At 41.5% G+C, this 26,582-nt stretch overlaps 1 protein-coding gene across 4 annotated transcripts in view; it reads left to right on the forward strand.

The window, feature by feature from the left end:
* The window catches only part of Dock8 (dedicator of cytokinesis 8), a 178,872-nt gene that overhangs the window by 35,066 nt on the left and 117,224 nt on the right, over window positions 1-26,582 (forward strand). For 3 of the 4 annotated variants that reach the window (XM_013018441.1, XM_013018443.1, XM_013018442.1), the window contains exons 2-4: window positions 8,509-8,611; window positions 16,555-16,730; window positions 20,490-20,561. In XM_013018441.1, coding sequence (XP_012873895.1) covers window positions 8,509-8,611; window positions 16,555-16,730; window positions 20,490-20,561 — 351 coding nt within the window. Of the gene's footprint in view, window positions 1-8,508; window positions 8,612-9,486; window positions 9,639-16,554; window positions 16,731-20,489; window positions 20,562-26,582 lie in introns of those variants that run through there. The other variant, XM_013018445.1, reaches the window with a different exon arrangement.

A 26,582-nucleotide genomic window follows, 5' to 3' on the forward strand; every position in this document is an offset into this window, starting at 1 on the left:
CTAGGAAAAGGTCCATTTCTGTCAAGTTCTCAAACTTATTAGCATAAAGTTTTGAGAAGTATTCCCTTATAATGTTCTGAATCTTGGTTGTTTCGGTAGTGATGTTTCCATTCTCATCTCTGAGTTTATTAATTTGGGTGTGTTCTCTTCTTTTTCTGATAAGATTTGCTAAGGGTCTGTCAATTTTGTTAAGTTAAGAAAGGAAGTATTTATCTTGTAAGTTGCAGGTAATTTTTAAAATCTTATTTGAGGATCTTCATGTTTGAATGGAAGAGTTTAACCTGTTTAATGTAACCATTGATCTATTTGGTTTAGACACAAAATCCTGCCGTTTTCCTTATTGTTTTAGATTGTCTTGTTTCCATAAAAATTACAATATGTACTTGACCAACTAGAAAACTAATTTAAATTTTTTTATTTATTTATCATTATTGCTAAGGTGTCAGAAACTACTAATGTTAATTAGTAGTTTACCAACTACCAAATAAGTCAAGGATTTTACAACATATGATATCTGTTTACCTCTCTTACTTTTGGTGATATCATTGATATCTATTTTAAGTCCATGTTTATATCAAATTCTACATTATCATCATTATTATATTTATATTATACAGTCTTTATTATTTAGGTTTTCTTCCTAGTGAATTTTTTTCTTTCATCATTCCTGCCTTTCTATCTAAGATTGTTTGCCTTTAGTCCAAAGGTCCTCTTTACTGTTATTTTTGATGGTCCTGGGGCTTGAACTCTAGGCCTGGGTGCTGTCCCTGAGGTCCTTTTGCTCAAGGCTAACACTTTACTGCTTGAGCCACAGCACCACTTCTGCCCTTTTCTGTAATTAATTGGATAGATAAGAGTCACCTGGACTTTTCTGCTGTGGCTGACTTTGAACCTCCATTCTCAGATCTCAGCTTCCTGAGTAGCTAAGATTATAGGTGTTAGCCACCAGTGCCGAGCTTTACTATTTCTTTTATGATGGCTCTGTTGGTTATTAGTTCTTTCCATTTTTTTTACATGACAATTTACAATTTCTCATTTAATTGTAAAGAATAGTTTCACTAGGTAGAAAATTCTAGGTGAGTGGCTGAATTTGTTTTTCCAGCACTTTGAAAATGTTCTTGCATTGGTGGTTGGATCTCACTTTTCAATTGAGAAGTCATCTGTTACATTTTGAAGTTAATATGTCTTTTCTGTGAATGTTTTGCAATGTTTTCTCTTTTGATCGTGAGCAATTTTACTATAATGTATCTAGGTTTCACTATAATGTATCTTTATTCCCCCCCCCATTGATTATGTGTGTGTATGTAAAACTTTATCAGGCATCATCTTTAATGTTTTATCACCAGTATTTCTTTAAAAGTTATTTCTTTTATTCCAATTTTGTCTTTCCTCTTTGCAGCATATTTTTTTTTGCATTTCTGAACAAAGCACCCACATTTATGGGTATCCTTTGAGGAAACTGCTGTTTCATCTGGAGGTGATAATTATGCCAGAAGGGAATTGATAGTTTATGAGGAGCAGAATATACAGGAACATGATAAATGGAGAGAGGAAGTGTCTTGAGGAGACACTGGTGGCGTTGAATCGCTCTTCTTCTCTAGGCTTACTGCTAGAACCCTCAGATATGGAGAGCTTCTAATAAACACTCCTCTGGTTACAGAGGAATTTTCCAAGTGAAAGGGATTTGGAACTCTCCTGGGAGGAGGAAACTGAATTTCCACAGCCTAGTAATAAGAAGGAATCTGTAGTCCTATTTCTACCTGTTGAGTCAGCTTTGCAAAAATGGTACATTTATGGGATGTTTGTATGAGAAAAGATGGAAACTATGAGAGACATTAAACCTCAAATAACCCATCATGAAGCCTCAAGACTGAAGAACTGAAGAATTCATTCCAGACTTTCTTGCTGAGCCGCCCCCACCCCGCACATATGTGCATTGATATATCCATGAATTTGCTACAAAATTCATTTTGTAGCTGTTAAAATTTTAAAGTATATAAGGGAGTAGCCAGATGCCAGTTGTTCACATATATAATCCTAACTATGCAAGAGGCTGAGTTCTAAGGATTGCAGCTTGAAACCAGCCTCAGCAGAGAACTTTGAATGGCTTCATCTCTAATTGACTAGCAAAAAGCTGGACCAGAGGGTTGACTGAAGTGGTAGAGTGCCAGACATGAACAAGCAAAGAATGCCAACCATGAATAAGCCAGGCAAGTGAGCACAAATTCTGGGGTCCAGCCCTGAGTTTAAGCCCACTACTGGCTAAAAATAAATTTAATAATAATAACAATGTACTGGAAGTATCTGACCATGCAGTTCAGGAGAAGCCTGAGCTTACTTTTATGTGCCTTGCTACAGGAACTACTCACTCTTGAGCAAGCCTTATGTTTGCCAACCTTATCTGTGCTATGCACAATGATCCAGCCCTTTGATAACCACAGGACCAGCTTTTCTACCTTAAAAAAATTTAAACCTTGATGCTTTCATATTGCATTTTTCTGTACTTGTAATTCAGGACCTTTGGGTGACATTCTTTCACTGCTTGCTTGAAGAAAATCAATCCTTGTTCTGAAACAATGTCTATTTGCAAGGTGTAGGTGTGCACATCCATCAATGTCTATAATTATTATTTATTACTAGCGTTGTAACTTACCTTCTTTGTATTTGTTGAGTGTTTTACAGTTGCTAGTTATTAAGAGTAAATTATACGTTTGCCTTTTTTTTTAAAGCTCTCTCCCTTTTACTATTGTTTAAAACATGTCAAGTTAAAGAGAAATTCAAGTATCCAGGTGTCTTCCAAAGCAATTTCAATACTTAAGGTTGAAGGGTTTTTTTTTTGGTATCAATTGTAAAGTCCTTCCCACCATTTTGGCACAGCAAGGAGTGAAATATTGTCTTTGAGGGAGGGGGGACTAGTCAGAAGCCCCCTACCCCCAGCACCCCTGCTGGAGGAGGCTGTGGTCTGGTCTCCCCACTAGAAGAGTCTTGCATGTCTTAGCCAGTTCCTGCAGGCTGGAAAGGTGTCCAGGAGAGCTCCAGCCCCGCCCTTCTTGTTATGTGCAAGAAATCTAAGATCCAGGCTGGAACTCTAAACAGCTACCAATTGGCCAGCCTCAGGACTGGGTCCCTGAGCCTTCCTTTTGCTTTTCTAGACACATGCAGCACAAAGAGACAGGGAAGGATGACAGTTAAAATGATTGAAATAGGAATGAAGAAACCTACCTAGATGTCATTTGTTGGAAGGAAAAACAAACTGTCAGGCACCAGTGGCTTATGCCTATAATCTTAGCTCAGAGGCTGAAATCTAAGGATCATAGTTCAAAGCTAACCTGGGCAGAAAATCCCATGAGACTCTTATCTCCAAGTCACTAACAAAAAGCTGGAAGTGGAGCTGTGGTTCAAGTGGTAGAGTGCTAGCCTTGAGCTAACCCAGGCCCCAAGTTCAGGCACATAAGCACACACATTATTTGGCACACAGTTTTATTTTCCCTCAGAGCTCTTCCCACTTTTTTTCCTCCCAAAAAAATCAGATTCAAGTTTCCTCATCCAGAAGCTTCCGAAGCAGTCCTGGGCTGACATAGTAACTCTCTCCAGTTACTTACCAGGGGCTGCTGTATTATTTAGCATATTATAATGAGCGAGACATCACCCCACCCTCCACCAACCCACGCATTGTCCTAAGTTTTCTAGCAACAACTACTTGTCGCTTCTTTCCCCTTCCATCCCTATGCTCAGCCAAGAGCTGGTGTTTTGTGTTGCTCAGTGTTTGATGAGTAAATGATGAGCCAACCTTTTTCTTAGGCTTGAAGTTATAAGTTTTAAATGTTAAGGATTTTTTGTGTGGGGGGAGGGAGGGGTGACATAAAAATTGTCTGAAGTGGTTGGCTTCAGATGCAGTTTTCCAGGCCACAACCCAAGAGAGGATAATCTAGAACCTGCAAAGAGTCTGTGCTCTACTAAGTAGCTGATAATTTGCTGCAGATATCCAAAATGTGCACTGAGCAAGTTCTATGTTGGTTCTGCTGGGTCTTAATCCTAATGTCCATCGCAAATACCCATTGAAAACAAAAGCTGTTTCCCCTCCCTGTTCCCCACCACACTGACTCCCCTTGGTGGATCTTGACACATGAAACAAGCCCCAAGACTTCCTTCTAGAAAACTTTGCACCCCATTTGAGGCCAGCCTGAGCTACAGAGGAAAACCCTGTCTCAACAAGACAAAACAACGGAACTAGAAAGTAAGAACACCTTCATTTCATGATAGAAACAGAAGACACCGGGGCTTGGACGGGGAACGACAGTTTCTTGCTTGACAATGAAAATGAGGACCTGCCCTTTTGCTTGGCCAGCCCTTGCAGCCCCCCACAATGGTGCTCCCTTTCCTGGACAGTGTCTGCCCCACCTCACACTCTAGCCTAGGAGAGACAGGGTTCAGGATGGCCGTGAAAAAGGCCTGGGATTTGGGAGGTCTAGGGGAAGGAGCTAGAGGCAGATGTGCATAGGGAAGTCAGTCTTTTGGGAAAGGTCATCTGGAAGGTCAGAGATCAGACAGAGCATTTGTTGTGATGTCTTGCCCTCCCGGACTTAGGTCATCTTGTTAGCAAGAAAATCAATGATGGCAGTGTTAGTTTGAATTCTTGCAGTGCCAAACAGGACCTACAGTCTCCCTCCCTTCCTCCCTCCCTTCTTCCTTTCTTCCCTCCCTCCTTCCCTCCCTCTTCTCTCTCTCTCTCCTTCCTTCCTTCCTTCCTTCCTTCCGTCCTTCCTTCCATCCTTCCTTCCTTCCATCCATCCTTCCTTCCTTCCACCTTCCTTCCGTCCTTCCTTCCTTCCATCCTTCCTTCCTTCCATCCATCCTTCCTTCCTTCCTCTTTCTTTCTTTCTTTCTTTCTTTCTTTCTTTCTTTCTTTCTTTCTTTCTTTCTTTCTTTCTTTCTTTCTTTCTTTCTTTCTTTCTTTCATGCTGGTACTGGGGCTTAAACTCAGGATGTAGGCACTGTCCCTTAGTTTTTTCACTCACGGATGGCACGCTACCATTTGAGCCACCTCTCCACTACTAGCTGTTTGCTGGTAACTTGGAGATAAGTCTCATAGACTTTGCCTGGGCTGACTTTGAACTGCAATCCTTAAGTCTCAGCCTACAGGGTAACTAAGACTACAGGCTTGAACCATCAGTTCCTGCTTAGGACCTACATTTTTATTTGCACATTATAGGACTTCTATTTTCTACATTGGTCTTAGCTGACTTAAAAAAACCAACTGGTGAATGTCCAATGTGTGATTGAAAATCAGTCTATTCAGTGCTAGTGACAAAAACCTGATCCTTTTTTTTTTGGGGGGGGGTCCAGTCGTGGGACCTGAACTCTGGGCCTGGGCGCTGTCCCTCAGCTCTTCAGCTCAAGGCTAGTGCTCTACCACTTGAGCCACAGCACCACTTCCGGCTTTTTGCTTATGTGGTGCTGAGGAATCGAACCCAGGGCCTCATGCATGCAAGGCAAGCGCTCTACCACTGAGCCACCTTCCCAGCTAGTGACAAAAATCTGAAAGCTTTCCTCCACTTCTAGTTTGCATCTATTGTTACTTAATATCATACAACAAAGTACTAATTTTATGTGCACAGTTGGATGTTTTTAATATATTTTAAGAGTTGCTTATCTTCCACCACAATCGTTAGAACATTTTTATCACTCCATAAAGAAACCCTATGTTCACACTCAATTTCCCTGCAATCTCTCCAGCTCTTAGCAACCACCAGTCTCCTTTCTGTCTCTTCTACAGTGACTCACACCTGTAATCCTAGCTTCTTGGGAGGCTGAGATCTGAGGTTCACAATTTAAAGCCAGTGCGAGCAAAAGAAAAAAAACCATAAGACACTTATCTCCAATTAACCAACAGTCTGCCAGAAAAAGAGCTGTAGTTCAAATGGTAGAGCACTAGCCTTGAGCATATTCTTGGGATAATGTTTTCAGAGTTAACCCAGGCTGTCATATATATCAGCACCTCATTCCTTTGAGTTATAGTCTATTGTACAAAACACTACTTTTTGTTTAACCATCCCTTAATGGACTTTTTTTTAAAGCTATTATGAATTATTCTGCTTCTACGAATATCCATGTTAACATTTTTGTGTGGAAGTATGGTTCTATTTCTCTTGGGTATACACCTAAGAGTGAAATTGGATATAAAGGAACTATATGTGCAACTTTCTGATGAACTGCCAGATTGTCTTTCTCAAATAACTGCACCACTTTACATTACCACCAACACGAATGAAAGAGTGCTCCCTTCCATTGTATCTTTGCTAGCCCTCGACAGTGCCCGTAACTTTGTTGTAGTCATCCTGATGGTTGTAAAAATGTGAGTCATTATGGTTTGCATTTCCTTGATGGCTAAGAGAATACTTCCCTCTGGCCTGCTAGGCACCAGTGGCTCTCACCTGTAAGCTAGCAGCTCTAGAGTATGAGAGCTGAGGACTGTTGCTAACTCTTATCTCCAATTAACCTAAAAAAGCCAGAAGTGGGTTGTGGCCCCAGTGGTACAATACTAGCCTTGAACAAAAAAGCATAAGGACAGCTCACAGGCCTTGAGTTCAAGCCCCAGGACCAGAACCAACGCTGCCATCCCCTACCCCCACCCATCCCCCCAAAAAAAAGAAAGAAAAGAATACTTCTTTCCAGTCCTACTGTTCTCTTATATTCCTTAAAAATTAAATGAAGAGCTGGGCCTTGGTGGCTCAAGCCTGTAATCCTAACTACTCAGGAGGTTGAGATCTGAGGATCATTGTTCAAAGCCAGCCCAGGCAGGAAAATCCATGAGACTTTTATCTCCAATTAACCACCAGAAAACTGGAAGTGGCACTATGGCTCAAGTGGTAGAGTGCTTTCCTTGAGCTGAAGAACACAGGGATAGCACCCAGGCCCAGAGTTCAAGGCCCACGACTGACAAAAAAAAAAAATTAAATGAAGACCACCTATAGCTCTGACTGCTGACTGCTTTTCACTTCATGTCCTGAGAGCCATCACTAGCACTTACTGCCAAAGTTGAGAGGCAAGTAGACCACATTGGAAGCCTCATGATTTAGCTAGTTAATGTGTGTGTGTTGTGTGTGTGTGCAAGCGCATATGTACACAAGTGTATACATGCATGCCTGTACTGGGGCTTGAACTTAGGGCGTGGGTGCTGTTAACTTTTTCATCAAATCTAGCACTTTTATCACAAGAGGCACAGCTCTACTTCCAGCTTTTTGATGATTGATGGAGCTGAGACTCTCACAAACTTTACTGCCTAGCCTGGCTTTAAATCTTGATCCTCAGATCTCAACCTACAAAGTAGCTAGGATTACAGGGATGAGTTACCCACACCCAGCTTAAGTACTTAATATTTATGCCCTACCCATTAACGTGAAGAATTATGTCAAGTTCTATATTTATATCTTAATATTACTGTGTTGTATTTAAGATTTGTGCATGTGCTTGTTATAAATCTACATTGCACGATTTAAATCTATGATCTCGTTTGATCCTCTGTTATCTCTGTTTATAATTGTATTTTGGGTGGTCTTGATACTGTATGCTTTGTCTTGTGTCTCTGTGAACTCTGGTAAGCTAATCAACATAATGATCAACTTAATGATATGATAAGAAAACACATTCTGAACTCCAAACAAATGGGCAACAGATTAATGTCTACAAACCAACCTATGTGTGAGCCAGGTTAACATTAGCCAGTGTAGAAAGTTGTAAGTACACGCACAATACAGAAAAATTTCATCAACCATTGGCTAAAGACAGCAACGTTAATATAAATGGGACAAAGGGTTACTTACTTATATCTTTGCTAGCACTTACAGTGCCCATAGCTTACTTACTATAAGAAGTTTGAAAAATTTATGCTTGAGAATCTCAGGTGACCTCTAGGGAAAAACCCTGCAGGGAGATAGAAATAATCACACACAGCTGGTCCAAAGCATTCCGCTTCTTAAAAATGAGACTACTTGGATCAAAATGGCAACTCAGGCTGGGCTTAGGGGTGCACTCCTGTAATCCTCAGTATGAGAAAGCTTGGGGCAGGAGGCTAGAGAGTTCCAGGCCACCTGGATTACATAGTGAGACTCTGTCTCAGAATGAAACAAGAACAATAGAAGAAGCAACTCAGGATGTAAAGGCTTCTAGGCGAGATCAGACATTCTTATGAAAAACCAACTTCTCTTATTGGCTGGAGTCCAATGCCCTAGATCTTTTACTGGGCCTCAACTCCTTTTTTCTGCCTCATCCTGCTTGGATTGGGCAGGAGTCATGATGACAGCAACCTGGTACCCATGGATTCCTCCAGGATAATGATTATTGGACAAAAACTACGGGGCTACCAACACTCAGGCCACTGAGGGCATTTTTGCTAGTCCTGCTCTTTGCCTAGACAAAAGTTTTCTAACATGATAGCAAAGATTGCATCTACAGTCTTTTCTTTCAAAAGTGAGTAACTTCATTTAGAATTTTCTGTTTTAATTCCAGGTATTCTTCGGCAGAAATCAGGAAACAGTCCACTCTCCCGCCAAACCTCGGCCAGCACCACCGGCAGAGCATGAGTACGTCTGGCTTCCCCTCTCTTCAGCTAGTAAGTATGAGTTGCAGATTTTCTGAGGGAAGGTCACCTACAGAAGCGCACACCCCATGCGCATACCCTGACTAGCCTCCATCTTGTAACCACCTAGCATTCTGCACTCACCGGTTCGTTAGTGCCTGCTTTGGACATGAGATAACCCTCTGTAACCAGGGCTTAGAGTGTGAATAGGACTTCTGTGACTGGTTTGGCACTTAAAAGGCTTCCAGGCTATTCACATTATAGTTCATGTTTAGGGAGCACTTTAGCCTGGATATATACCACCATTTGTAGCCTGCTTTTGTTGAGAAATTCTGTCGCCAAATCTGAAAAACCCAAGTGAGAGATCTTTGTTTTGTAACGGCCATTTCCTTGGGAGTATAATTAAAGTAAAAGTTACCTATTTCAGGAATAATAATTTGATGAATTGGAGCAATTTGTACCCCTCTTAGGGGTATAATCTGATGACTTGGAACAACTTGATCTTAAACATAATATGGAACATTTTCCCCTTTCCAGTCCTTGTCTTGTCTTAATCCTGAACCCCTCAATTCTAATGCAGGAAGCAATCATTGGTTTGCTTTTGTGCTTATAATTTGCCCCTACTTGGAACTTCACACAATTGGAATGGATACTGTTTGTTCAAACTTTTCTTTTTGAAATCACATTCCGTCATGGTGCAGATTGCTTACATTAACACCAGCTGCTCACTGTGCATATGTGTTGTCTGATTTGAATACTAAAATCACATCCTGTGTCAGGTGAGGTAAATCGTTTGTAGGGTAGGAGTAGATGGGTCACTTCCTGTGTGAGAGCCCTGCCCTCTCTACATTTACTTCTTCAACCTCACAGAGCACAGCAGCATTTTCTGATCCAGTCTAGTGGTTATCTTGAAGAGGTTGGGTTCGTTTTTTGTTTCTACTTATGACTTCCAAAACCACTTCTGCTCTTAGAGATGTTGTAATCTTCCCCTCTATTTCCTGTGACCGCCATCTTGTCTCCTGTAAAGTTTGCACGCCTGTGTCACTGTGTATTCTTTAAGGTATGTTTTACTGGTGTGATTTGTGGTTATTTCAGAAGGGTAATTTATATGTTGTGGCACTTAATGAACTAGTAATACTTAAAAGTATATGGCACCTTTTACTGGGAGAGGAACTGGGGATGACATTTCTCTGAAAAATCTATTTATAACTCGAGTGGCTTGCTCGCCCGCCCTTTCTACTTGAACTTGCCCTGTGTGCTTGAAAAGTGCAGGTTACATTTGAAAAAAAAAAATCCACCTCAAGAGCTTCGTGCCCATAATCTCAGATAGGTTAAGTGAACTTTAAACCATAGTAAATTATAGTAAATACTTCTTGGTTTAATTTGATGATAATGTATACTTATATAAAAGTTTGATTCAATGTCTGACTCAGGATATATTCCAAAATCTAGCTGAAAAGTGACTTGGATATACTTTTAAGTTTTTAACCAGTGAAGGGGAGTTCTAGTGCTTTGCTGTTTTTGTAAATCAAGTCGACAGCTTTCTATAGTAGCTCTCTTGAGATATAATGTGGACATCTCTAGTAAGAGACTTTAAGGAAGCTCAGCGCATAAGCATTAACCCTTTGTCTCCTCACCAGCTTTTACTTTCATGTTGCACCCTTAAATTTTTTGTAGGAGAAATCCCTTCCAAATGTAAAGTTGCAAAGGGAAAAATGTGCTTAATCTTTGCAAGTATTCTCGTTAGTACTTGGTTGCCTCCTCAGGACGTTTTTGATGAATTACTTTAGTAGCTGCAGAGTTGGGCTAGCAAGTGGCTCAGCTGCCCATATTGTAAGAGAAGGTTTAAAGGAAGTAGAAAAATTGTTACAACTGTGCCACAGTCATGTGTTCTACCTGTGGCCATTGAACCCTCATTTCATTTGTACATCTATACACTTGAGAACATATTATTCCAGCTGATCACTGGTCATTCAACCTAGCTACTATAGAGACAGAACTGAGAATTGTGGTTCAAGGTTAATCTAGGTGGGAAACTTTATGAGACTTCTAATTAATCTCCAAAAAAAGCCAAGTAGAGCTGTGGCTCAAGTGGTAGAGCACTAGCCTTGAGCAAAAAAAAGCTCTGGGATAGGACCCAGGCCCTGAGTTCAAGCCCCAGGACTGGCACACACAAAATAAATAAGTATATATATATATATATATATATATATATATATATATATATATATATATATATATATATATATATATATCCTGGCTTTTCCAGTTGACTTTTCTGAATCTATTTTTCCATCGCTCTACTCTAGCTTCTGCTAGTCTGTTGTCCATCTTTCTTCTATCTATAGGATAAGAAGCATGAAGATGTCTGAGGGACATCTCTTGCTCTTTCTCACTGTTTTTTATACGTTTTAATGAATGATCTTAGAAAATCCTATCTCCTAATCCGTTCTGTTCTCTGGTAGTGTGACTATGTGGTGGCTTCTCCGAAGCCATCTTCTCAAATAAGGCTTCTCGGAAGAAATTAGCAACGTACATGGTCATTTAGTTGCACCTTATGAAAAATAGTTTCTTTTCATAGAAAGATAATAGACCATTTCAGCAAGATTTGTTGATAGCAAGGCAGAGGAGTAGTTTATGATCAAAGCATTTCCACCTGAAACAGATTTAGAAAACTTTTCTTAAAAGAGAGGTTGCAGACTGCTCATTGGATTATTTTAGCCAATTGAGAAAGGCTGAGCAAAAATTGTATTTATTTAATCGCCACTTCTACCACCTCATATGTTTGTACAAATGGGTGTTTGTTTTTTTTTTAAAAAAGTGTTCAGAGTTGTGAGCCAGTGGCTAGCATCTGTAATCTTAGCTACTTAGAAAGCTGAGATCTGAGAATCGTGGTTCAAAGCCAGCCTGGGTAGGAAAGCCCATGAGATTCCTATCTCCAGTTAACCACCAGAAAACCAGACGTAGTGCTGTGGCTCAAAGTGATAGAGCACTGGCCTTGAGCTCAGAAAAAGCTCAGAAACAGTACCCAGGCCCTGAGTTCAAGCCCATGACCGATCAAAAAGAAAAGAGAGAGAGAAAAGTATTCAGTTCAAGTTATTTAAAATTCAGTCAATTACCAACCATTGTTGTTTTGGAGTTAGAAAGGTCTCTGTGAAGGATAACTTCCACTTATTATCTGTAGAACTTGGGATAAGTTATTTAACCTCTCTAAAGATTCCTGTGTTTTCTTTTGCAAAAATGCAACTGATCAAATCCTTGTTGGGGTCAAGAAGAGTTATTTAATGTATCCTGTGCAAATAGTGGCTAATGTGTTGAAGCCTCCCTGGAAAAGTAAGCGAGCTTTCTGAATGGGTAGGTCTCTGAAGGCCTCGCCTCTGTCTGGACAGGAGTTAAGTAGGAGATGATGTGAATTTTTTAGAAGAGGCAGTAAAATATAAAGGAGAAGAAAGCTATATGGTCTGAGGCAACAGGTGTTTAAGGACTTTGAGCTACACTTTTACAGGAGAAAGTATAGCTGTTTAAAAGAAAAATAGAAGAGTTTTGAAATGAAATGAAATGGATCAGCCAGGCTGTAATGCTGAATGAAGAAAAGGATGTAAAAAGCCACATCCTGGAAACATACCACAATGCCATGGTTACCTGACATGTTTGTGTATCAAACATTTATATTGAAAAGAAGCCTCCTACCTTAGATGCATATATTTTCCAGAAACCTTTTTCTTTTAAGGCTGGGGTTAACCAGTGAATAGCTGGATAAATATGGCCCCACTTTTCCTCTTCTGATTCTGTTGTTCATTTATATTTCACCTTTCAAGGAATTAGAGTGTGCCATGGTTTTATTCCCTGGAAGGAAGTGGTGGGAGGGAAGGTTTCTGCAGTTTGCCTGCACAGTCTCAATGGAACATGAAAGAATGGCAGATTCTCTACACAAGAGCAGGGAGAGCCACTCAGTCTTAGCAAATATAGATTGAGGGCCTAGACGCCAGGTTAGTGTCTTCAAAGGCATCCATGGGAATCTGCCATTGTTGGAAGCAAGAGAGTGTTGTTTCACTTAGATCAGATAACAAAGAGCATTGCTTTATTTTAGCATACAGAAACAGGCATAGGCAGATGCATGAGCGCAGACTGTGACCGAGGTAGAAGAGCCAAGTTTTTACCTGAGCTGGCCTCCGATTTGCCAGACTCTGTCTCCTGACTAGCTGAATCGTTGGGGGTATACCACCATACCTCACCCCTTTGGCTGTCTTTTGGTTAGCCTAAAACTAACAGATGCAGGAGTGAGGAACCTTTTTTGTTTTTCCTCCCAAGGGCCATTTGGATATTGCTAGCATCATTCTTGGGCTGTGTCCGTGCAGGCAGTTGGGCTATGGACAGCCCATGAGAAGTGTATATTTCTGTTCTGTCACATAGCAGATGATCCCTAAGACCGTATACAGCCTGCAGGCTGCAAGCTCCCATTCCTAGATTAGAGAATGTCTGGTGGTTTATTAGAGATGAGTGTCATGGAGTTTCCTGTCAGGGCTGGCTTTGAACTGCAATCCTCAGATCTCAGCCTCCTAGGATTACAGGTGTGAGCCACCAGTTCTTGGCTTTCTTGCTTATAGCTAATGCTGTTCCGCTTGAGCCTACAGTTTGGCTTTTTGATGGTTAACTGGAAATGAAGTTCGGTGTTTTTTGTTTTTTTTGTGTGTGTGTGTTTGTTGATTGTTGCATAGGCTTGCTTCAAACCACAATTCTCCAGATTGTAGTCTAATGACTCGTTAGAACTCCAGGCTCTGCTTTTTGTCAATGTACTCCCCAAAGGTGGCGTTATTTATATGTGAACAGGTCAAAATTCTCATCTCATGGTTGACTAGCATATAGTTCCATGAGGACACCCAACTGGACCCCCCCTTGTATGCCAAAGCCCACTCAGTGATTGCACTTAGTAGATGCTCAGCAGATAATGACGGAGGGAGAGAGTAGGTTGTGCTTTGCTTTTGGTCTTTGAGTAGCTGGTTCTGAAGATAAGAGATGGCAGTTAGAGCCTGCTTGTTTTCACTATCTGTAGCCTTAGATTCCAGGAATATGAGGAGTGTTACACTTTGGCTGAAACTGAACATTTTTTTCCTGATAGTTGTACACAAATGTCATTTTTCCTTGAAGTGTCTATTTACACACAACTCATACCCCCTTGCTTAAAACTGCGCTTCAGTGTAATTCTCAAGTGCATATTTCCAGTGCTTCTGCTTGAGAAATTGACATTCTTCATAACTCATTTGTGTTTATCATTTACTTATTCTGTGTTTGAGCAGATAATCTCATGATACATTTGCAACAGAATTTGTGGGGAGTGTTGAAGGCATTTATTTTGACATGCTTTTTAAACATAGTTACTGTTGCCTTGTGTTTTAATTGCCTCAAGAAATACAGATTCCCTGAAAGGCCCATAAAAGAAAAGAAGAAATAGAAAAGACAGTAATAAAAGAAATTAATAAAAAAATGTTAAGTGTTTAAGAACGTGACTGTGAAGATTGAAATTCATAAGCATGTAACCCTGGGCAAATGATTAAATCTCTGGGCCTTTCATCTGTAAAATGAGCTTAGTTAAGAAAGCATATTTCTTCAGGTTCTAGAAAGGTTTTTGGAAAAGGTGAATGATATAATGTCCATAGAAGATGCAGCAAATGCTCAATACTGGTTACTTTAGTAACTAAGGACTTTATAGTAATATGATAGGAGATAAAACCACAGTTCTCACAATTTCCTATAGGAATTATTTGAAGGTAAACTTGCCTCTGCATGGTAGTTGGCAGGGCTGGGCATCTACCTTGGGGCATGTTCTGTGGGTGTGCATAGTAGGTTTAAATGCTCCATGCATAGAGAATGCCCATTGTTCTGTAGGCCTTGCAGTATCCTTCTGCAAATTCAGTCTGTACCTGGCTCCTACAGAGACTCTTCTGTGGTTCTTTCAGCCCTGCAGGCCTCGGGACAGGCCTTTGTGAGCACCACGTTCTCTCCTCCGCTGACTCCCCCCCCCATCAGAACCAAGGGAAACTTCTCTGACCTTTCTCATACCATCTGGAATGAACAGGGGATGCTTTGCTCTCTACTTCTGGAGTTTCCCTTTGTACGTCTCCTCTGTCCCCTTTGTAATTGCCTGTATTCTGACACCTGCAAGGATCCAGACAAGTAGTATAGATGACCTAGACACAGGGTGACTGTCCCCTCCCCCACGGTTGTCATCTTTCTGTTTCTACCAGGAACAGCAAGGGTGGTCAGGGAACAGGCTAGCCTTATTCCCATCAGCTAATCTCAAAGTGCATCACTTCTTCCATAGCATTTTTGTTCCTCTTTTCTTTTTTTTCTGTTTTTGGTTGGTCATGGGGCTTGAACTCTGGGCCTAGACGCTGTCCTTGAACTCTTCAGCTCATGGTGAACATTCTGCCACCTGAGCCACAGCGCCACTTCCCGTTTTCTGGTAGTTAATTGGAGATAAGAGTCTCATGGACTTTCCTGCCCGGGCTGGCTTTGAACCGTGATCCTCAGATCTCAGCCTCCTGAGTAGCTAGGATTACAAGCATGAGCCACCAGTACCTGGCTTGTTCTTCTTTTCCTACTTGATGCCCTTACTGACATGAGGGTGAGGCGATGGGCAAAAGCGATTTGTTAGCACACCCTTCATTCACATCTGCCTTCTCTCACAGCACAGAAGTGCACTCAAGAGTTGGGGGTTCTTGTTTTGTTGGTCTTTTGGGCTGCTGGTAGAGCCCATTAGTAATAGCCTGCCATAAGTGAACACCCCAGAACAGCCTCACAGTGTGTGCGTGTGTGTGTGTGTGTGTGTGTGTGTGTGTGTGTGCAAACTCTAGTATGTGGGACTTGAATTCAGGGCCTCATTCACTCACTTGGCTCTTGGATCATGGCTGGTACTCTACCACTTGAACCATACCTCCATCTCTTGTTTTTGCTGCCTAATGGAAAATGAGAGCTCTGAGATTCATCTGCCTGGGATGGCTTCAATCTCAGTATCCTGAATAGCTAGGATTACACTTAGGATTTAGCCACCAGTGCCTGGCTATTATTATTGTTGTTATTCTGCTGCTGCTGCTGCTGCTACTATTGTTATTACTATACAGATCTACTTGACATTAGGGATTCTCTTACTCCTTAAGGCAGTGGCTTCTAAGTCTCTGGATTTCACAGATAAAAAGGGATATTTGTTTTAACTGAGGATTGACAAAGTGCTGCCTCATCTTAACGTTATCTTCTTAAAGAACAATGTTGCTTCAATTGCATATCCTCCTTTCTGCATTCCTTCCTTCTTGCTCCATGGAAGGATAAAATGAACCAAGAGAGCATGTTTTCAAGGTGAGTAAATTTAGCCATTAGAGCACTCAGCAGATGGCCCTGAATTCAGTCCCTTAGCTGCAGTTCAGTAAAAATTTCTTCCAGCCCACCAGTGCTTCTAAGTCACTGTGGGCTCTGAGTATGTCTCCAGTGTTGGCTTCTCCAACGCAGAGGGTAGCTCAGGCCAAAGGAAACACTGAAACTCCACCTATGTGCCAGAGGAGCGTTGAATTTGCCTGAATTTCTGGAAAATTGCCTCCATCCCTTACTGTGCTGGGTTGGGGTAAACAAAACATGGCCTGAGAGAGCTTTTGCAGGAGAAGTTACAAAAAAATGCCACAAAACCCCGTGATCTCATCTTGGATCTCCTAAGGATTCCCCATCAAGCTGCAATTAGGCAGAGAAGATTCTGCCTTGGGGTGTGATTTTAATTACTCATCGTGTTACGACTTGACTTTCCACTGCTGCGTTCCTTGCCTTCCCTCCATCACCGTGTCTGAGTTTGACAGCTTCTCCAGAGTCACTTTGCTGTAGGCTAGGAGTGAGACACTCAGTTGAAGGGGAGCTGAACACTTCTGATTGCTGTGCATGCGCCCCCACAAAGTGGCACAGACTGATCTCTCCCTAACCTCCCCGCCCCCCAGCCTCCGTTTTATGACCCCGTGGAGCCAGTGGACTTTGAAGGACTTCTGATGACACACCTGAACAGCCTGGAGGTGGAGCTGGTCCAGGAGCTGGGAGACTTCACCGATGACGACTTGGATGTTGCATTCACGCCCAAGGATTGTCGGACCTTGCAGCCCTCTCTGCCTGAGGAAGGGTAAATCATTTCCTTACATTACTGATGCAATTGTGATGACTGTGGCTGTTATTGGGAAGGGGAAGGTGCCCCCATGCTAAACATCTTTTAAAAAGAAACCCTAAAATGACTCGATCCATTTTGATAATCCAAGACAATGCATAGTATTGCTACCTGCATCTGGGCAGCATTTTTGTTTGGTTTCTGTGATGCTGAGGATTGAGCCAAATTGAGTGCTTTGGAAAACGTTGCAGGGACTAAGCCAGGTCAGGAGATGCAGTGGGTAAAGAGGTAACTCCCTATTTCTTTATTTGTTTATGCCAGTCCTGGGGCTTGAACTCAGGACCTAGGCACTATCCCTGAACTTTGTTGCTCAAGGCTAGTGCTCTACACTTGAGCCACAGCTCCACTCTGTCTTTCTGGTAGTTAATTAGAGATTAACAGCCTCACGGACTTCCCTGCCAAGGCTGGCTTTGAACCACAGTCCTCAGATCTAAGCTTCCTGAGTGGCTAGGATTACAAGCATGAGCCACTAGTCCCCAGAGGGAACACATTCTTTTAAGGCAGAAGAGACTAAACATGCTGCTGCCAGACTGCCCAGGTGCCAATCAGTGACTTTGGGTGAGTCACGTGACCTCAGGAAGCCTCATGGTAAAAAAACGCTGCTCTGTTTATATGAAAACAAGAGTTTTCATAATAATCACTGAAGCATCTCCATTCACAAGCATTCCCATACAGGAGACAGGATCAAGCTAGAAACAAGCTCCTAAGTATTTCCTGAGCACCTACTATATGCTGGACACTGAGATAAAAAGATAAGAAAGGAAGATCTCTGATCTTGCAGAAAGTTTTGTCCGGGAGCAAAGCAGAAGGGAAGCCCATCGATCATCAAAACAAAACCCAAAGCAAAAACAGAACCACAGCCTCTATCCTCATTACCCAGATATGCCAGGCTGTAGTTTGGATTTGCTCATAGGTTTAAGGAAGATGGTGATCTTAGTCCCTTAGCCTTCTTGCTCAGTCAGTTCTTAGCCTCACAGGGGAGCTAGCCCTTGGTACAAATCTCATGGTTCAGGTGTACTTGTTCCCTAGAAAACAAGTCATTGTCGCCCTTAAGAACTTTCCCTTCCCTGTCATTGGTCCATTATGTGACAGTAATGTAGGGAACACACAAAATTTACACCTTTGGTAGAGAGCCATTTCATTTTATTTCTTTGTGTACAATATGGCCAGAATCTTAACGGGGGGAGGGGGGAGGAGGAGAGGGAGAGACAAAAATCTCTTCCAAATAGTTACCATAAATTTAGAGAAAAGGGTTTGTTTTTAAAAATTTGATGAAGAGGCAAATTCCACCACCACCCCCCCGCAAAGATTGTTTTTGGGGGAGTATGATTATGTCTTGGTGCTAACATGTAGAGCTAGCAGCTCATCAACTGTCTGATGACTTTCTTGCCAAAGCTTTCTGTATGAGCAAAGTGGTGAGGGGGGGAGGGGAGGGGAAGGCAGCCTGGTCACCATGACTACGAGTACTCACAGGAACACCTGGGCCTCTTGCTGAGCTAAGGGAGTGTTATAAGCCTTGGGCCCTGTTGCTGAGGCCCAACCCTACCACTTGCTGTGGGAATTGGAGCATAATTCCCATCATGCTATTCTTCCAGGGTTGATGAGGAATTAACTGAATGAACACATGGAAAGTGGCTGTGTATATAGTAAATGTACATATACTTCTTATTGCATGCCAGATGCTTATCCAATCACAAAGTAATTTAATCTCCATTACAAGTGTCTAAATGAGACATTCATATTACTACTACCACTGAGGCACAGAACGGTCGAATGGCTGACCTAATATCACAGAGCTAGTAAAGGATAAATCTGGGACTTGGACAGTCAGGAATGAGAGATCAGGTGCCTGACCTTCACAGTATTTGAGTTCATACTGAAAGCAGGTCCATAGTTGGGTTCTGTTCTTATTGCCTGTGTTAGCTTTCCTTTACTGTAACAAAACCTGAGAAGAAATATCTTCTGCATGCTGGTGGCTCATGCCTGTAATCCTAGCCACTGAGGAGGCTGAATGGATTGAGGTTTGAAGCCAACTCCAGACTTCTATCTCCCATTAACCACCAACATGTCAGAAGTCGAGCTATGATTCAAGTGGTAGAGTACCAACCTTGAATGAAAAAAAAAGCTAAGGAATAGCACTCAGGCCCAGAGTTTAAGCCCTAGTAATAGCACAGATTGGGGGAGGGGGGAGTGGAGAGAGAAAGAAGGAAGGAAGGAAGGAAGGAGAAAGGGAGGGAGGGAGGGAGGGAGGAAGATTGAATCAGCCACAATGGTTCACACCAATAATCCTTAGCAATTCAGGAGGTTGAGATTGGGAAGATCATCACTCCAGGCCTACCTAAGTCTCACAAACTTTTTGTGAGACCTTCCCCCACCTCCACCAAGATTTGAAAAGCTGGACATAGTGATATGCACCTATTATTATCCCAGCTATGTAAGAAGTATAAGTAGGAGGATTGAGTCCCTGGCCAGCCAGGGCATCATGTGAGACCCTATTTAGGAAAAAAAAATTAAAAGGGCTGGAGGTATTGCTCAAATGGTAGAGTACCTGCCTGCACAAGGCCCTAAGTTCAAACCCTAGTGCTGCCAGATAAAGAGAAAAGGTGTATTTGGGCTTGTTCTGCAGATTTCAGTCTGTGACCAACTCACCTTGTTGCCTTGAGTCTATGGCAGCAGAGAAGACTCATTCACCTCATGATCAGGTTGCAAAAGACACTGAGAGGAAAAGACCATCCTCCTCCTCAAGGGCATGACCTTCCATCTTAAAGTTCTACCGTCCTTCGGTAACACCAAGCTGGAGACTAAGACTTGATCACCTGCGGTGTTGGGGGACATTTCATATGCACACAACTGAGAAAACTAAGACTGGTAGCATTACACCTCTTAATCTCTGAAGTATTAATAACCTTGAAACCTCAGCAGAAAGCCTGGCTACTGCTGTTATTTCTGATGCCGAGATTGGAAACCCATGAAGAGTATGAATTTTTGTGTGCTTGGGCCAGTTCTGGGTTTTGAACGCTGGGCCTGGGTGCTGGCTGTCCCTGAGCTGCTTTTGTTCAAGGCTAGTGTTCTACCATAGGAGCCAGAGCTCTACTTCTGGATTTTTTTTTTTGGTAGTTTAGTGGAAATAAGAGTCTAACAGACTTGTTGTACCCCAGCTGGCTTCAAACTGAGCTCCTCAGATCTCAGCTTCCTGAGTGAGTAGCTGGGATTATAGGTGTGAGCTACCAACACCCAGCTTTTATGGTGATTTTTTAAGTGAGTAGTAACAGCACTCCTGAGAATTAGTGACCAGTAACCAGAGCCAAGTCTTCAGTCCATCAGTCATTCAATTAGCCCAAGACAGCTCTGCTTCTTGGTTTTCTAAAAGAATGTACATGTCCTAACAAAGTTATACTCGCACAAGACATTACCTCTGCTAGACATGTGTATTTGTACTTTTTCTTTGGGACTGGTATTTAATTACAGCTTGTTCTGCCCTGTCTTGGTGTCTTTCCTGCCTTCAGGTATTAGGTATCCTTTAACCATCCTCTATAATAAAGAAAACCCACAAAGCATAAAGTGCTAGCATGTTTGTCTTGTCAAGAAGAAATACTTATCACCTCAGGAAAGAGCATCCTTACGATCTCCTTGACATGGATTTGAATCATCATGGGGCATGCCTTGTTGCTTTGGCCTGGTGCTAACCTGTTTTTGTTTCCTTTTCCATCTAATTAGGGTTGAATTGGATCCTCATGTCAGGGACTGTATTCAGACGTATATTCGGGAGTGGCTGATTGTGAACCGGAAGTAAGTTGCTTTCCCCCTCCACCCCTTTCTATGCAAATGTAATTTGTAGATCGCTGGACTTCTTGTGGGTTTTTTTCTTCCATGTTAATACAGTTTGGGGACCGTTTTAGGCTTATAGAAAAATGGAGTAGGAAGTGCTAAGCTATCTCTGCTATTCCCTCCCCATCCCCCCCACCTCACACCTGCTTCCTGTGTTCACATCTTGATGCCTTAAAGGTGCATTTGTTGTGATGGGTGGGCCAATGCTGATTGAGTAGTATTCTTTAAAGCCTGTCGTTTATGTCAGTGTTCTGTTTGTTTGTGGCAGTACAGGGGATGGAGGCCAGGGTGCTCATGTGCTAGGCATGTATTGAGCTGTAGCTGCAGGTTTCCTGTTCATTTTCTGAGCTTTTGTTTTCTGCCAGTAGTGGGGCTTGACCTCAGTCTGGGTGCTGTCCCTTAGCTTTTCTACTCAAAGCTAGTGTTTCTCCCAGTTGAGCCGCACCTCCACTTCTGGCTTTTTGCTGGATAGTTGGAGATAATGGTCTCTTAGACTTTTCTGCCTAGGCTGCTTTCAAACGTGGATCCTCAGATCTCAAGATCTCAGTCTTTGGGTAGCTAGGATCATAGGCATGAACTACTAGTGTACTATATATAATACAATGGTGGTTTTTAAAAAAAATAGGAGTTTTCTTGTTTTATTCTGTTTAATTCCTAGTGAAGGGGAGCAATGAATTGGAACTTGGTCTCAGATTCAAAGGTGTCATTAAAATTTGTGACCCAGAATTTATAGGTTAACCCTCCCTTTAAAAGAGCCTTTCTAAGCCAGGTGCCAGTGGCTCACGCCTTTAATCCTAGCTGCTCAGGAAGCTGAGATCTAAGGATCACAGTTCAAAGCCAGCCCTAGGCAGGACAGTCCATGAGATTCTTATTTCCAATGATCTACCAAAAAAAAGCCAGAAGTGGAGCTGTGGCTCAAGTGGTAGAGCACCAGCCTTGAGTAAAAAAAGCTCAGGAATAGTGGCCAGGCCCTGAGTTCAAGTCCCAGAACGTTTCTTTCCTGAGTTTGTGATAATCTTTTTGTACATTGTAACAGCACATCTGAACACTGAAATTTTCAACTTGGTATACAAGCATGTGGATGGGTGTGTGTGCATGTGTGTGCATGCTGGTGTGTACATGCATGTATGTGCATGTGCACATGTGTGCTGAGAAGTAGGAGAGGAGCAGTCTGATAATTAGGGCCTACACACTAGAGACACATCAGAGAATCTTTGACAAGACTTAGTGTCTCAAAGGTCAGAAGCCTCATCTCTCCTCTTCACGACAAAGTTACTGATCTCTGGGATAAATAAATGATGAGACTTTGGAAATTGGGTTTTGTCCAGCTCCTGTCTGTGAACTTGTGCTGATTTTTTTGGACTGATGTCAGTATGTGTAGTGTCTTCATTAGTTGGGAGGAGAGACAAAGCATCATTTAGAAAAGTTAGTAAGAGAAAGTTGGATGCCGATTTATCTTTTGTCCTAATACAATTAGAAGACAGGCTCACCAGGCATTCATGTAAACTTATGCTTTACTGGTAATAGGTAAAAGATTTCAGAACAAGCTGTTCGCAAGCTTTTAAATGTCATACTTAGATGTCCTTGCTGGATATTAATGTTCCAAAAACATCTGAGAAGGAACAGTAAATGGAAAGGTCCATTTTACTAAATTTGGTTTTCAGATTTATTTTCTATTTTGAGATGATATTTTGCATTGCTCAGGGCAATGCTTTATCCTTGGAATATTTGGAAGTGGCGCTGTAGCTCAAGTGGTAGAGCGCTCGCCTTGAGTTGAAGAGCTGAGGAACAACGCCCAGGCCCAGAGTTCAAGCCCCACGACCGACCAAAAAAAAAAAACACCTATATCCTTGGAATATTAAAGAAGAAAAATGACTCTTTTTTTTAGAATACTCCGCTGAAGAAATTCTAGAAATGATGGGGACATAAAGCCAAAATAATTTAATTTTAACAGTATTTACAGAACCACCTTGCATGGTTCCATTTCCATGACATTCTGGAAAAGGTAAAGTTATAGGAACAGAAAACAGGTCAGTGGTTTCCAGTGGTTCTGGCTTGGAGAAATTCGTTTGCTGCAGAAGAACTTGGAAGAATTTTGAGGGCTTCTAGAACCATGCTATGCCTTGATTATAGTGTTAAAGTGGCAGTTACATAACCATGTGCATTTGTCAAAATCACAGAACCGTATTCCAAAAAGGCTGTGTTATAATTACACTTTAAAAGCAGCAGATAGACATCTAGGCTAGTGCCTGGCACAAAGAAATAACTCATTAAACTGAGGTTTAATATGATGTTATGCGATTTAAATTCTACCTCCACTACTCACTAGCTATATGACCCAAGGTGAACTTACTTATTTCTTTGTACGTTAATTTCCTCATTAGGGACATAGGAATTAAAGTAGCTCCCTGATTAACTGACTAGATGTATATGCCAGCCCTACAAACAACAACACTAATAATACCTACATTATAACTTTTGTTGTATATAATAAATAAGTTGATATATGTAAGGAAGATTTCTTGGTATACTGTAATAATTCCATAACTACTGGCTGTTAATGACATTATTAAAGAGTAGTACATAATATGACTCCTTCTTCTTGCTCATCTGACAAATAATTTTAGTTAGTCAAATTAATAAAATATTATATGCAAAGGAAAACATACAAAGAAGACAACTCAAGGTTGTCCAAAGTTCTTTTTGTAATTTGATAATTTACGGTAGATTTTCCTCTGTATATTCATGGAATAAAGATAAGATTTGGGACATGATAAGGTTTGTACTTAAGGGTTTATGTAGTTAAAATCCAATTTAACCAAAATATTCCTTTCAAGGGAAATAAATATATAGTAGCATATAGTAACAATTCTCTAAATAGTTCAACATTGACTATTCATGATAGTTATTAAACATCAGAAAAGTCATGTACATTAGCATGTCAAGTGACTAAAACAAGAACTCTGTCCCATATCCTTGAATACACATTGGCCATAGAGGTGACTGGCCAACTCCAGATGCCTATATTTCCTGTGCTTACTGAAGCCGCTTTGCCTTCTAAGTCGTGTCATTTGAAACCACACATTCAGGGATTGATTTAGGTAGCTCTTTTAGCTCTCAATTATCTCCTGGCTGATATTACCTTTCTCCATAACACCTGGAGAGAGGCTTTTATGGCCTCCCTCTCTGTGGTAATGGTTTTGAATCCCACTTTGGAGTGGAGGAGTGGCGTAATGTTCCATAGGACATTTGCCATTCAAGTTCAGTCATTGAGATCTTTAAATCAGACAAGTAGTGCCCGCCCAGGAAGGATAGAAGAAAGTTGTATGAATTTTTTTAAGTTTATAGGAAAGGATTTAAATTACATAGAAATGTAAAAGGCATGATTGCCTTTTGGGGAAAAAATATTTCCTTATTTGAAATGTTTGTCTGTTACTTAGTCTAAAAGATTCCTTGAACAGATAACCATTCTAATCTTTCAGGTCTCTGGCATCAATTTGAGGGCTTTCCTTGAAAAAGAATAATTTTTCAGGAGCCAGGCGCTGGTGGCTCATGCCTGTAATCCTAACTACTCAGGAGGCTGAGATCTGAGGATCACAGTGTGAAGCCAGTGTAGGGAGGAAAGTCCATGAGACTCTTACCTCCAATTAACCACCAGACAAGTGGAAGTGGTCCTGTGGTTCAAGGGGTAGGTTGCTAGCAAGCAGGCCCTAAAAGTTCAAGCCCCACAACTGACAAAACAAAGTTTTTGATTCTCCTTGTTTTAGAAAATGACTAGCACAATACCATCTTGTCTTGTTTCTCACCCAATTTCCATGTATCTTGATGATTTTGTGTGGATTAATGTTTCCTAGCCTCCTTTGAGTGATATTAAGTATTTTTAAAGGTTATTTTCTCTAAATGGAATCAAGGGGTGATTAACTCCGGAATGTTGTTGATGTTCTTAGTGGTAAGTCAAATTCTTAAGTAATTAAACTTGTTTACATGCTATTTATTATTACGGGGGTTATTTGCATTGTCAGTGAAATATTTCATGAGTGTTATGGGCAGCATCATAAAAGCCTTCAGACTGTCTTTCACTCTGGGTGATAAAGGCGATTCTAAAGGAAGGTCGAGCTCAAGGAGAGCAGGGATATCAAGGAATGGGGTAGCATCTGTTTTATTACTCCATATTTTACTCCCAGTGAACTGGTAAACAATTAAACTTCAAACACATCAGTGCATATAATTCAGTTACTCCCAAAACACCATAAAAATGTCTCCCTGATCAATAATTGCTTAGTATGACATGCATTTGTTGTGCTGCCTGTCGAAGTTGCTTAGCTATTTGCTTTCTTAAAGTATGGAAAGCAAGCCAGGCTCATCAGCATACATGGTAACAAAGAACAAGCCAACTGTAGACATCGCTGCCTTGCTCCACACCTGCTGTGTGTTCTTACAAGATTCTTCTCCACCAAGGCTCTAGTCAAAGGCTAAGGCTTTCAAAACCAAGCCATTCCTGACCTGTTCTTCTGTGCATTTCTAAAACATGTTGTATGCATTTCTCTCAGACACTTTCTTCAAAGTGTCTGTTGAATTGTTTTGTCTTGTTTTGTTTTTGGCTGATCCAGGGGCTTGAACTCAAGGCCTGGGCATTGTCCCTGAGAGCTTCTTTTATTCAAAGCAAATGCTCTACCACTTGAGCCACAGCACCATTTCTGACTTTTTCTGAGTAGTTTATTGGAGATAAAGGGAGTCTCTCCTGCCTGGCCTGGTTTTGAATTGCAATCCTCAGAGCTCAGACTCCTGAGTAGCAAGGATTACAGGCATGAGCCACTGCTGTCCAGTGTGTCTGTTGAATTCTAATGCCCTCTGTAAATTGTTATCTCTTCTGTTATATCTAAGATCATTAGGCTATGTTTGTACTTGGAAACAGAAACTCTTTCACAGCCAGTGGCATCTTCTTGGTACCTTCTCAGGAGATCATTTGATGAGCATTTGCTGAATAGAAGAATGGATGAAACTTTACTAAGCAAATATCCATATCGTGTCCTGTGCTATGCATGTAGTAGCAGGCTTAGAAAGGGAACCTCAGAAAGACTTCCCAGATATAGAATGGAGCATGTGTGTTTTGGGAGGTGGGGGGGGGGGAGCGAGAAGAGAATTATTGAAAGTAGAATCCTAAAATGAACACTTTTCAGAGCTTTCCCTCTGTTCCTGGTAACTGAATATATCTCCTGAGTACATAAAAATGACATAGCTCTGCAAAAAAATATACATGCTTGGAAACATTAAATTCAACGGATTTGTGAAATAAGATGATCTAGGTTACAGTGCCTCCATTGGGCTTAGTAATTGCTGACATTTATGGGACTGGTGTACAAGAGTCTTCATGGAAATTTCCTGGGTACCATGTGAGTTTTAAGGGTAGTCCTTTACAGAAAGCCTGGGAAGGAATCTATCAAGGATAAGATCTCAAATTATTTCTATGCTTGGCCTGAGCCACAGATGTTCTGCAGAGTAAACGCCTAACATTGTCTTGTTGTTGTGAAGCAAGCAGGGAGGAATATAGTATACCCTCATCCTGGCCAAGCATTGGTCCATACCTCCTAGCCAAAGTAGGAGGTTGGGTGTCCGGGAAGGAGAATAAATTACTTGTGTATCTCTGAATCTGAAAGCAATAGGTCAGTAAAGGGGGCCTCAATGAAAAACTAACAGCCTTCACCATGGGTCATGGGCTTGAACTCACGACCTAGGTGCTGTCCCTGAGCTCTTTTGCTCAAGGCTAGCCCTCTACCACTGTGAGCCCCAGGTCCAATTCCAGTTTTCAAGTAGTTAATTGGAGATACAAGTCTCATGGACTTTCCTTCTCCAGGCTGGCTTTGAGCCATGATCCTCAGATCTCAGCCTCTTCAGTAGCTAGGATTACAGGCATGAGCCACCGGTGCCCAGCTATTTTCCTATTTTTAAACTATCACAGAGTTAGAGATTTGAGGTCATTCA

Source organism: Dipodomys ordii, unplaced genomic scaffold (assembly GCF_000151885.1).
Source record: "Dipodomys ordii isolate 6190 unplaced genomic scaffold, Dord_2.0 Scaffold40, whole genome shotgun sequence".
Taxonomy (NCBI): Eukaryota; Metazoa; Chordata; class Mammalia; order Rodentia; family Heteromyidae; genus Dipodomys; species Dipodomys ordii.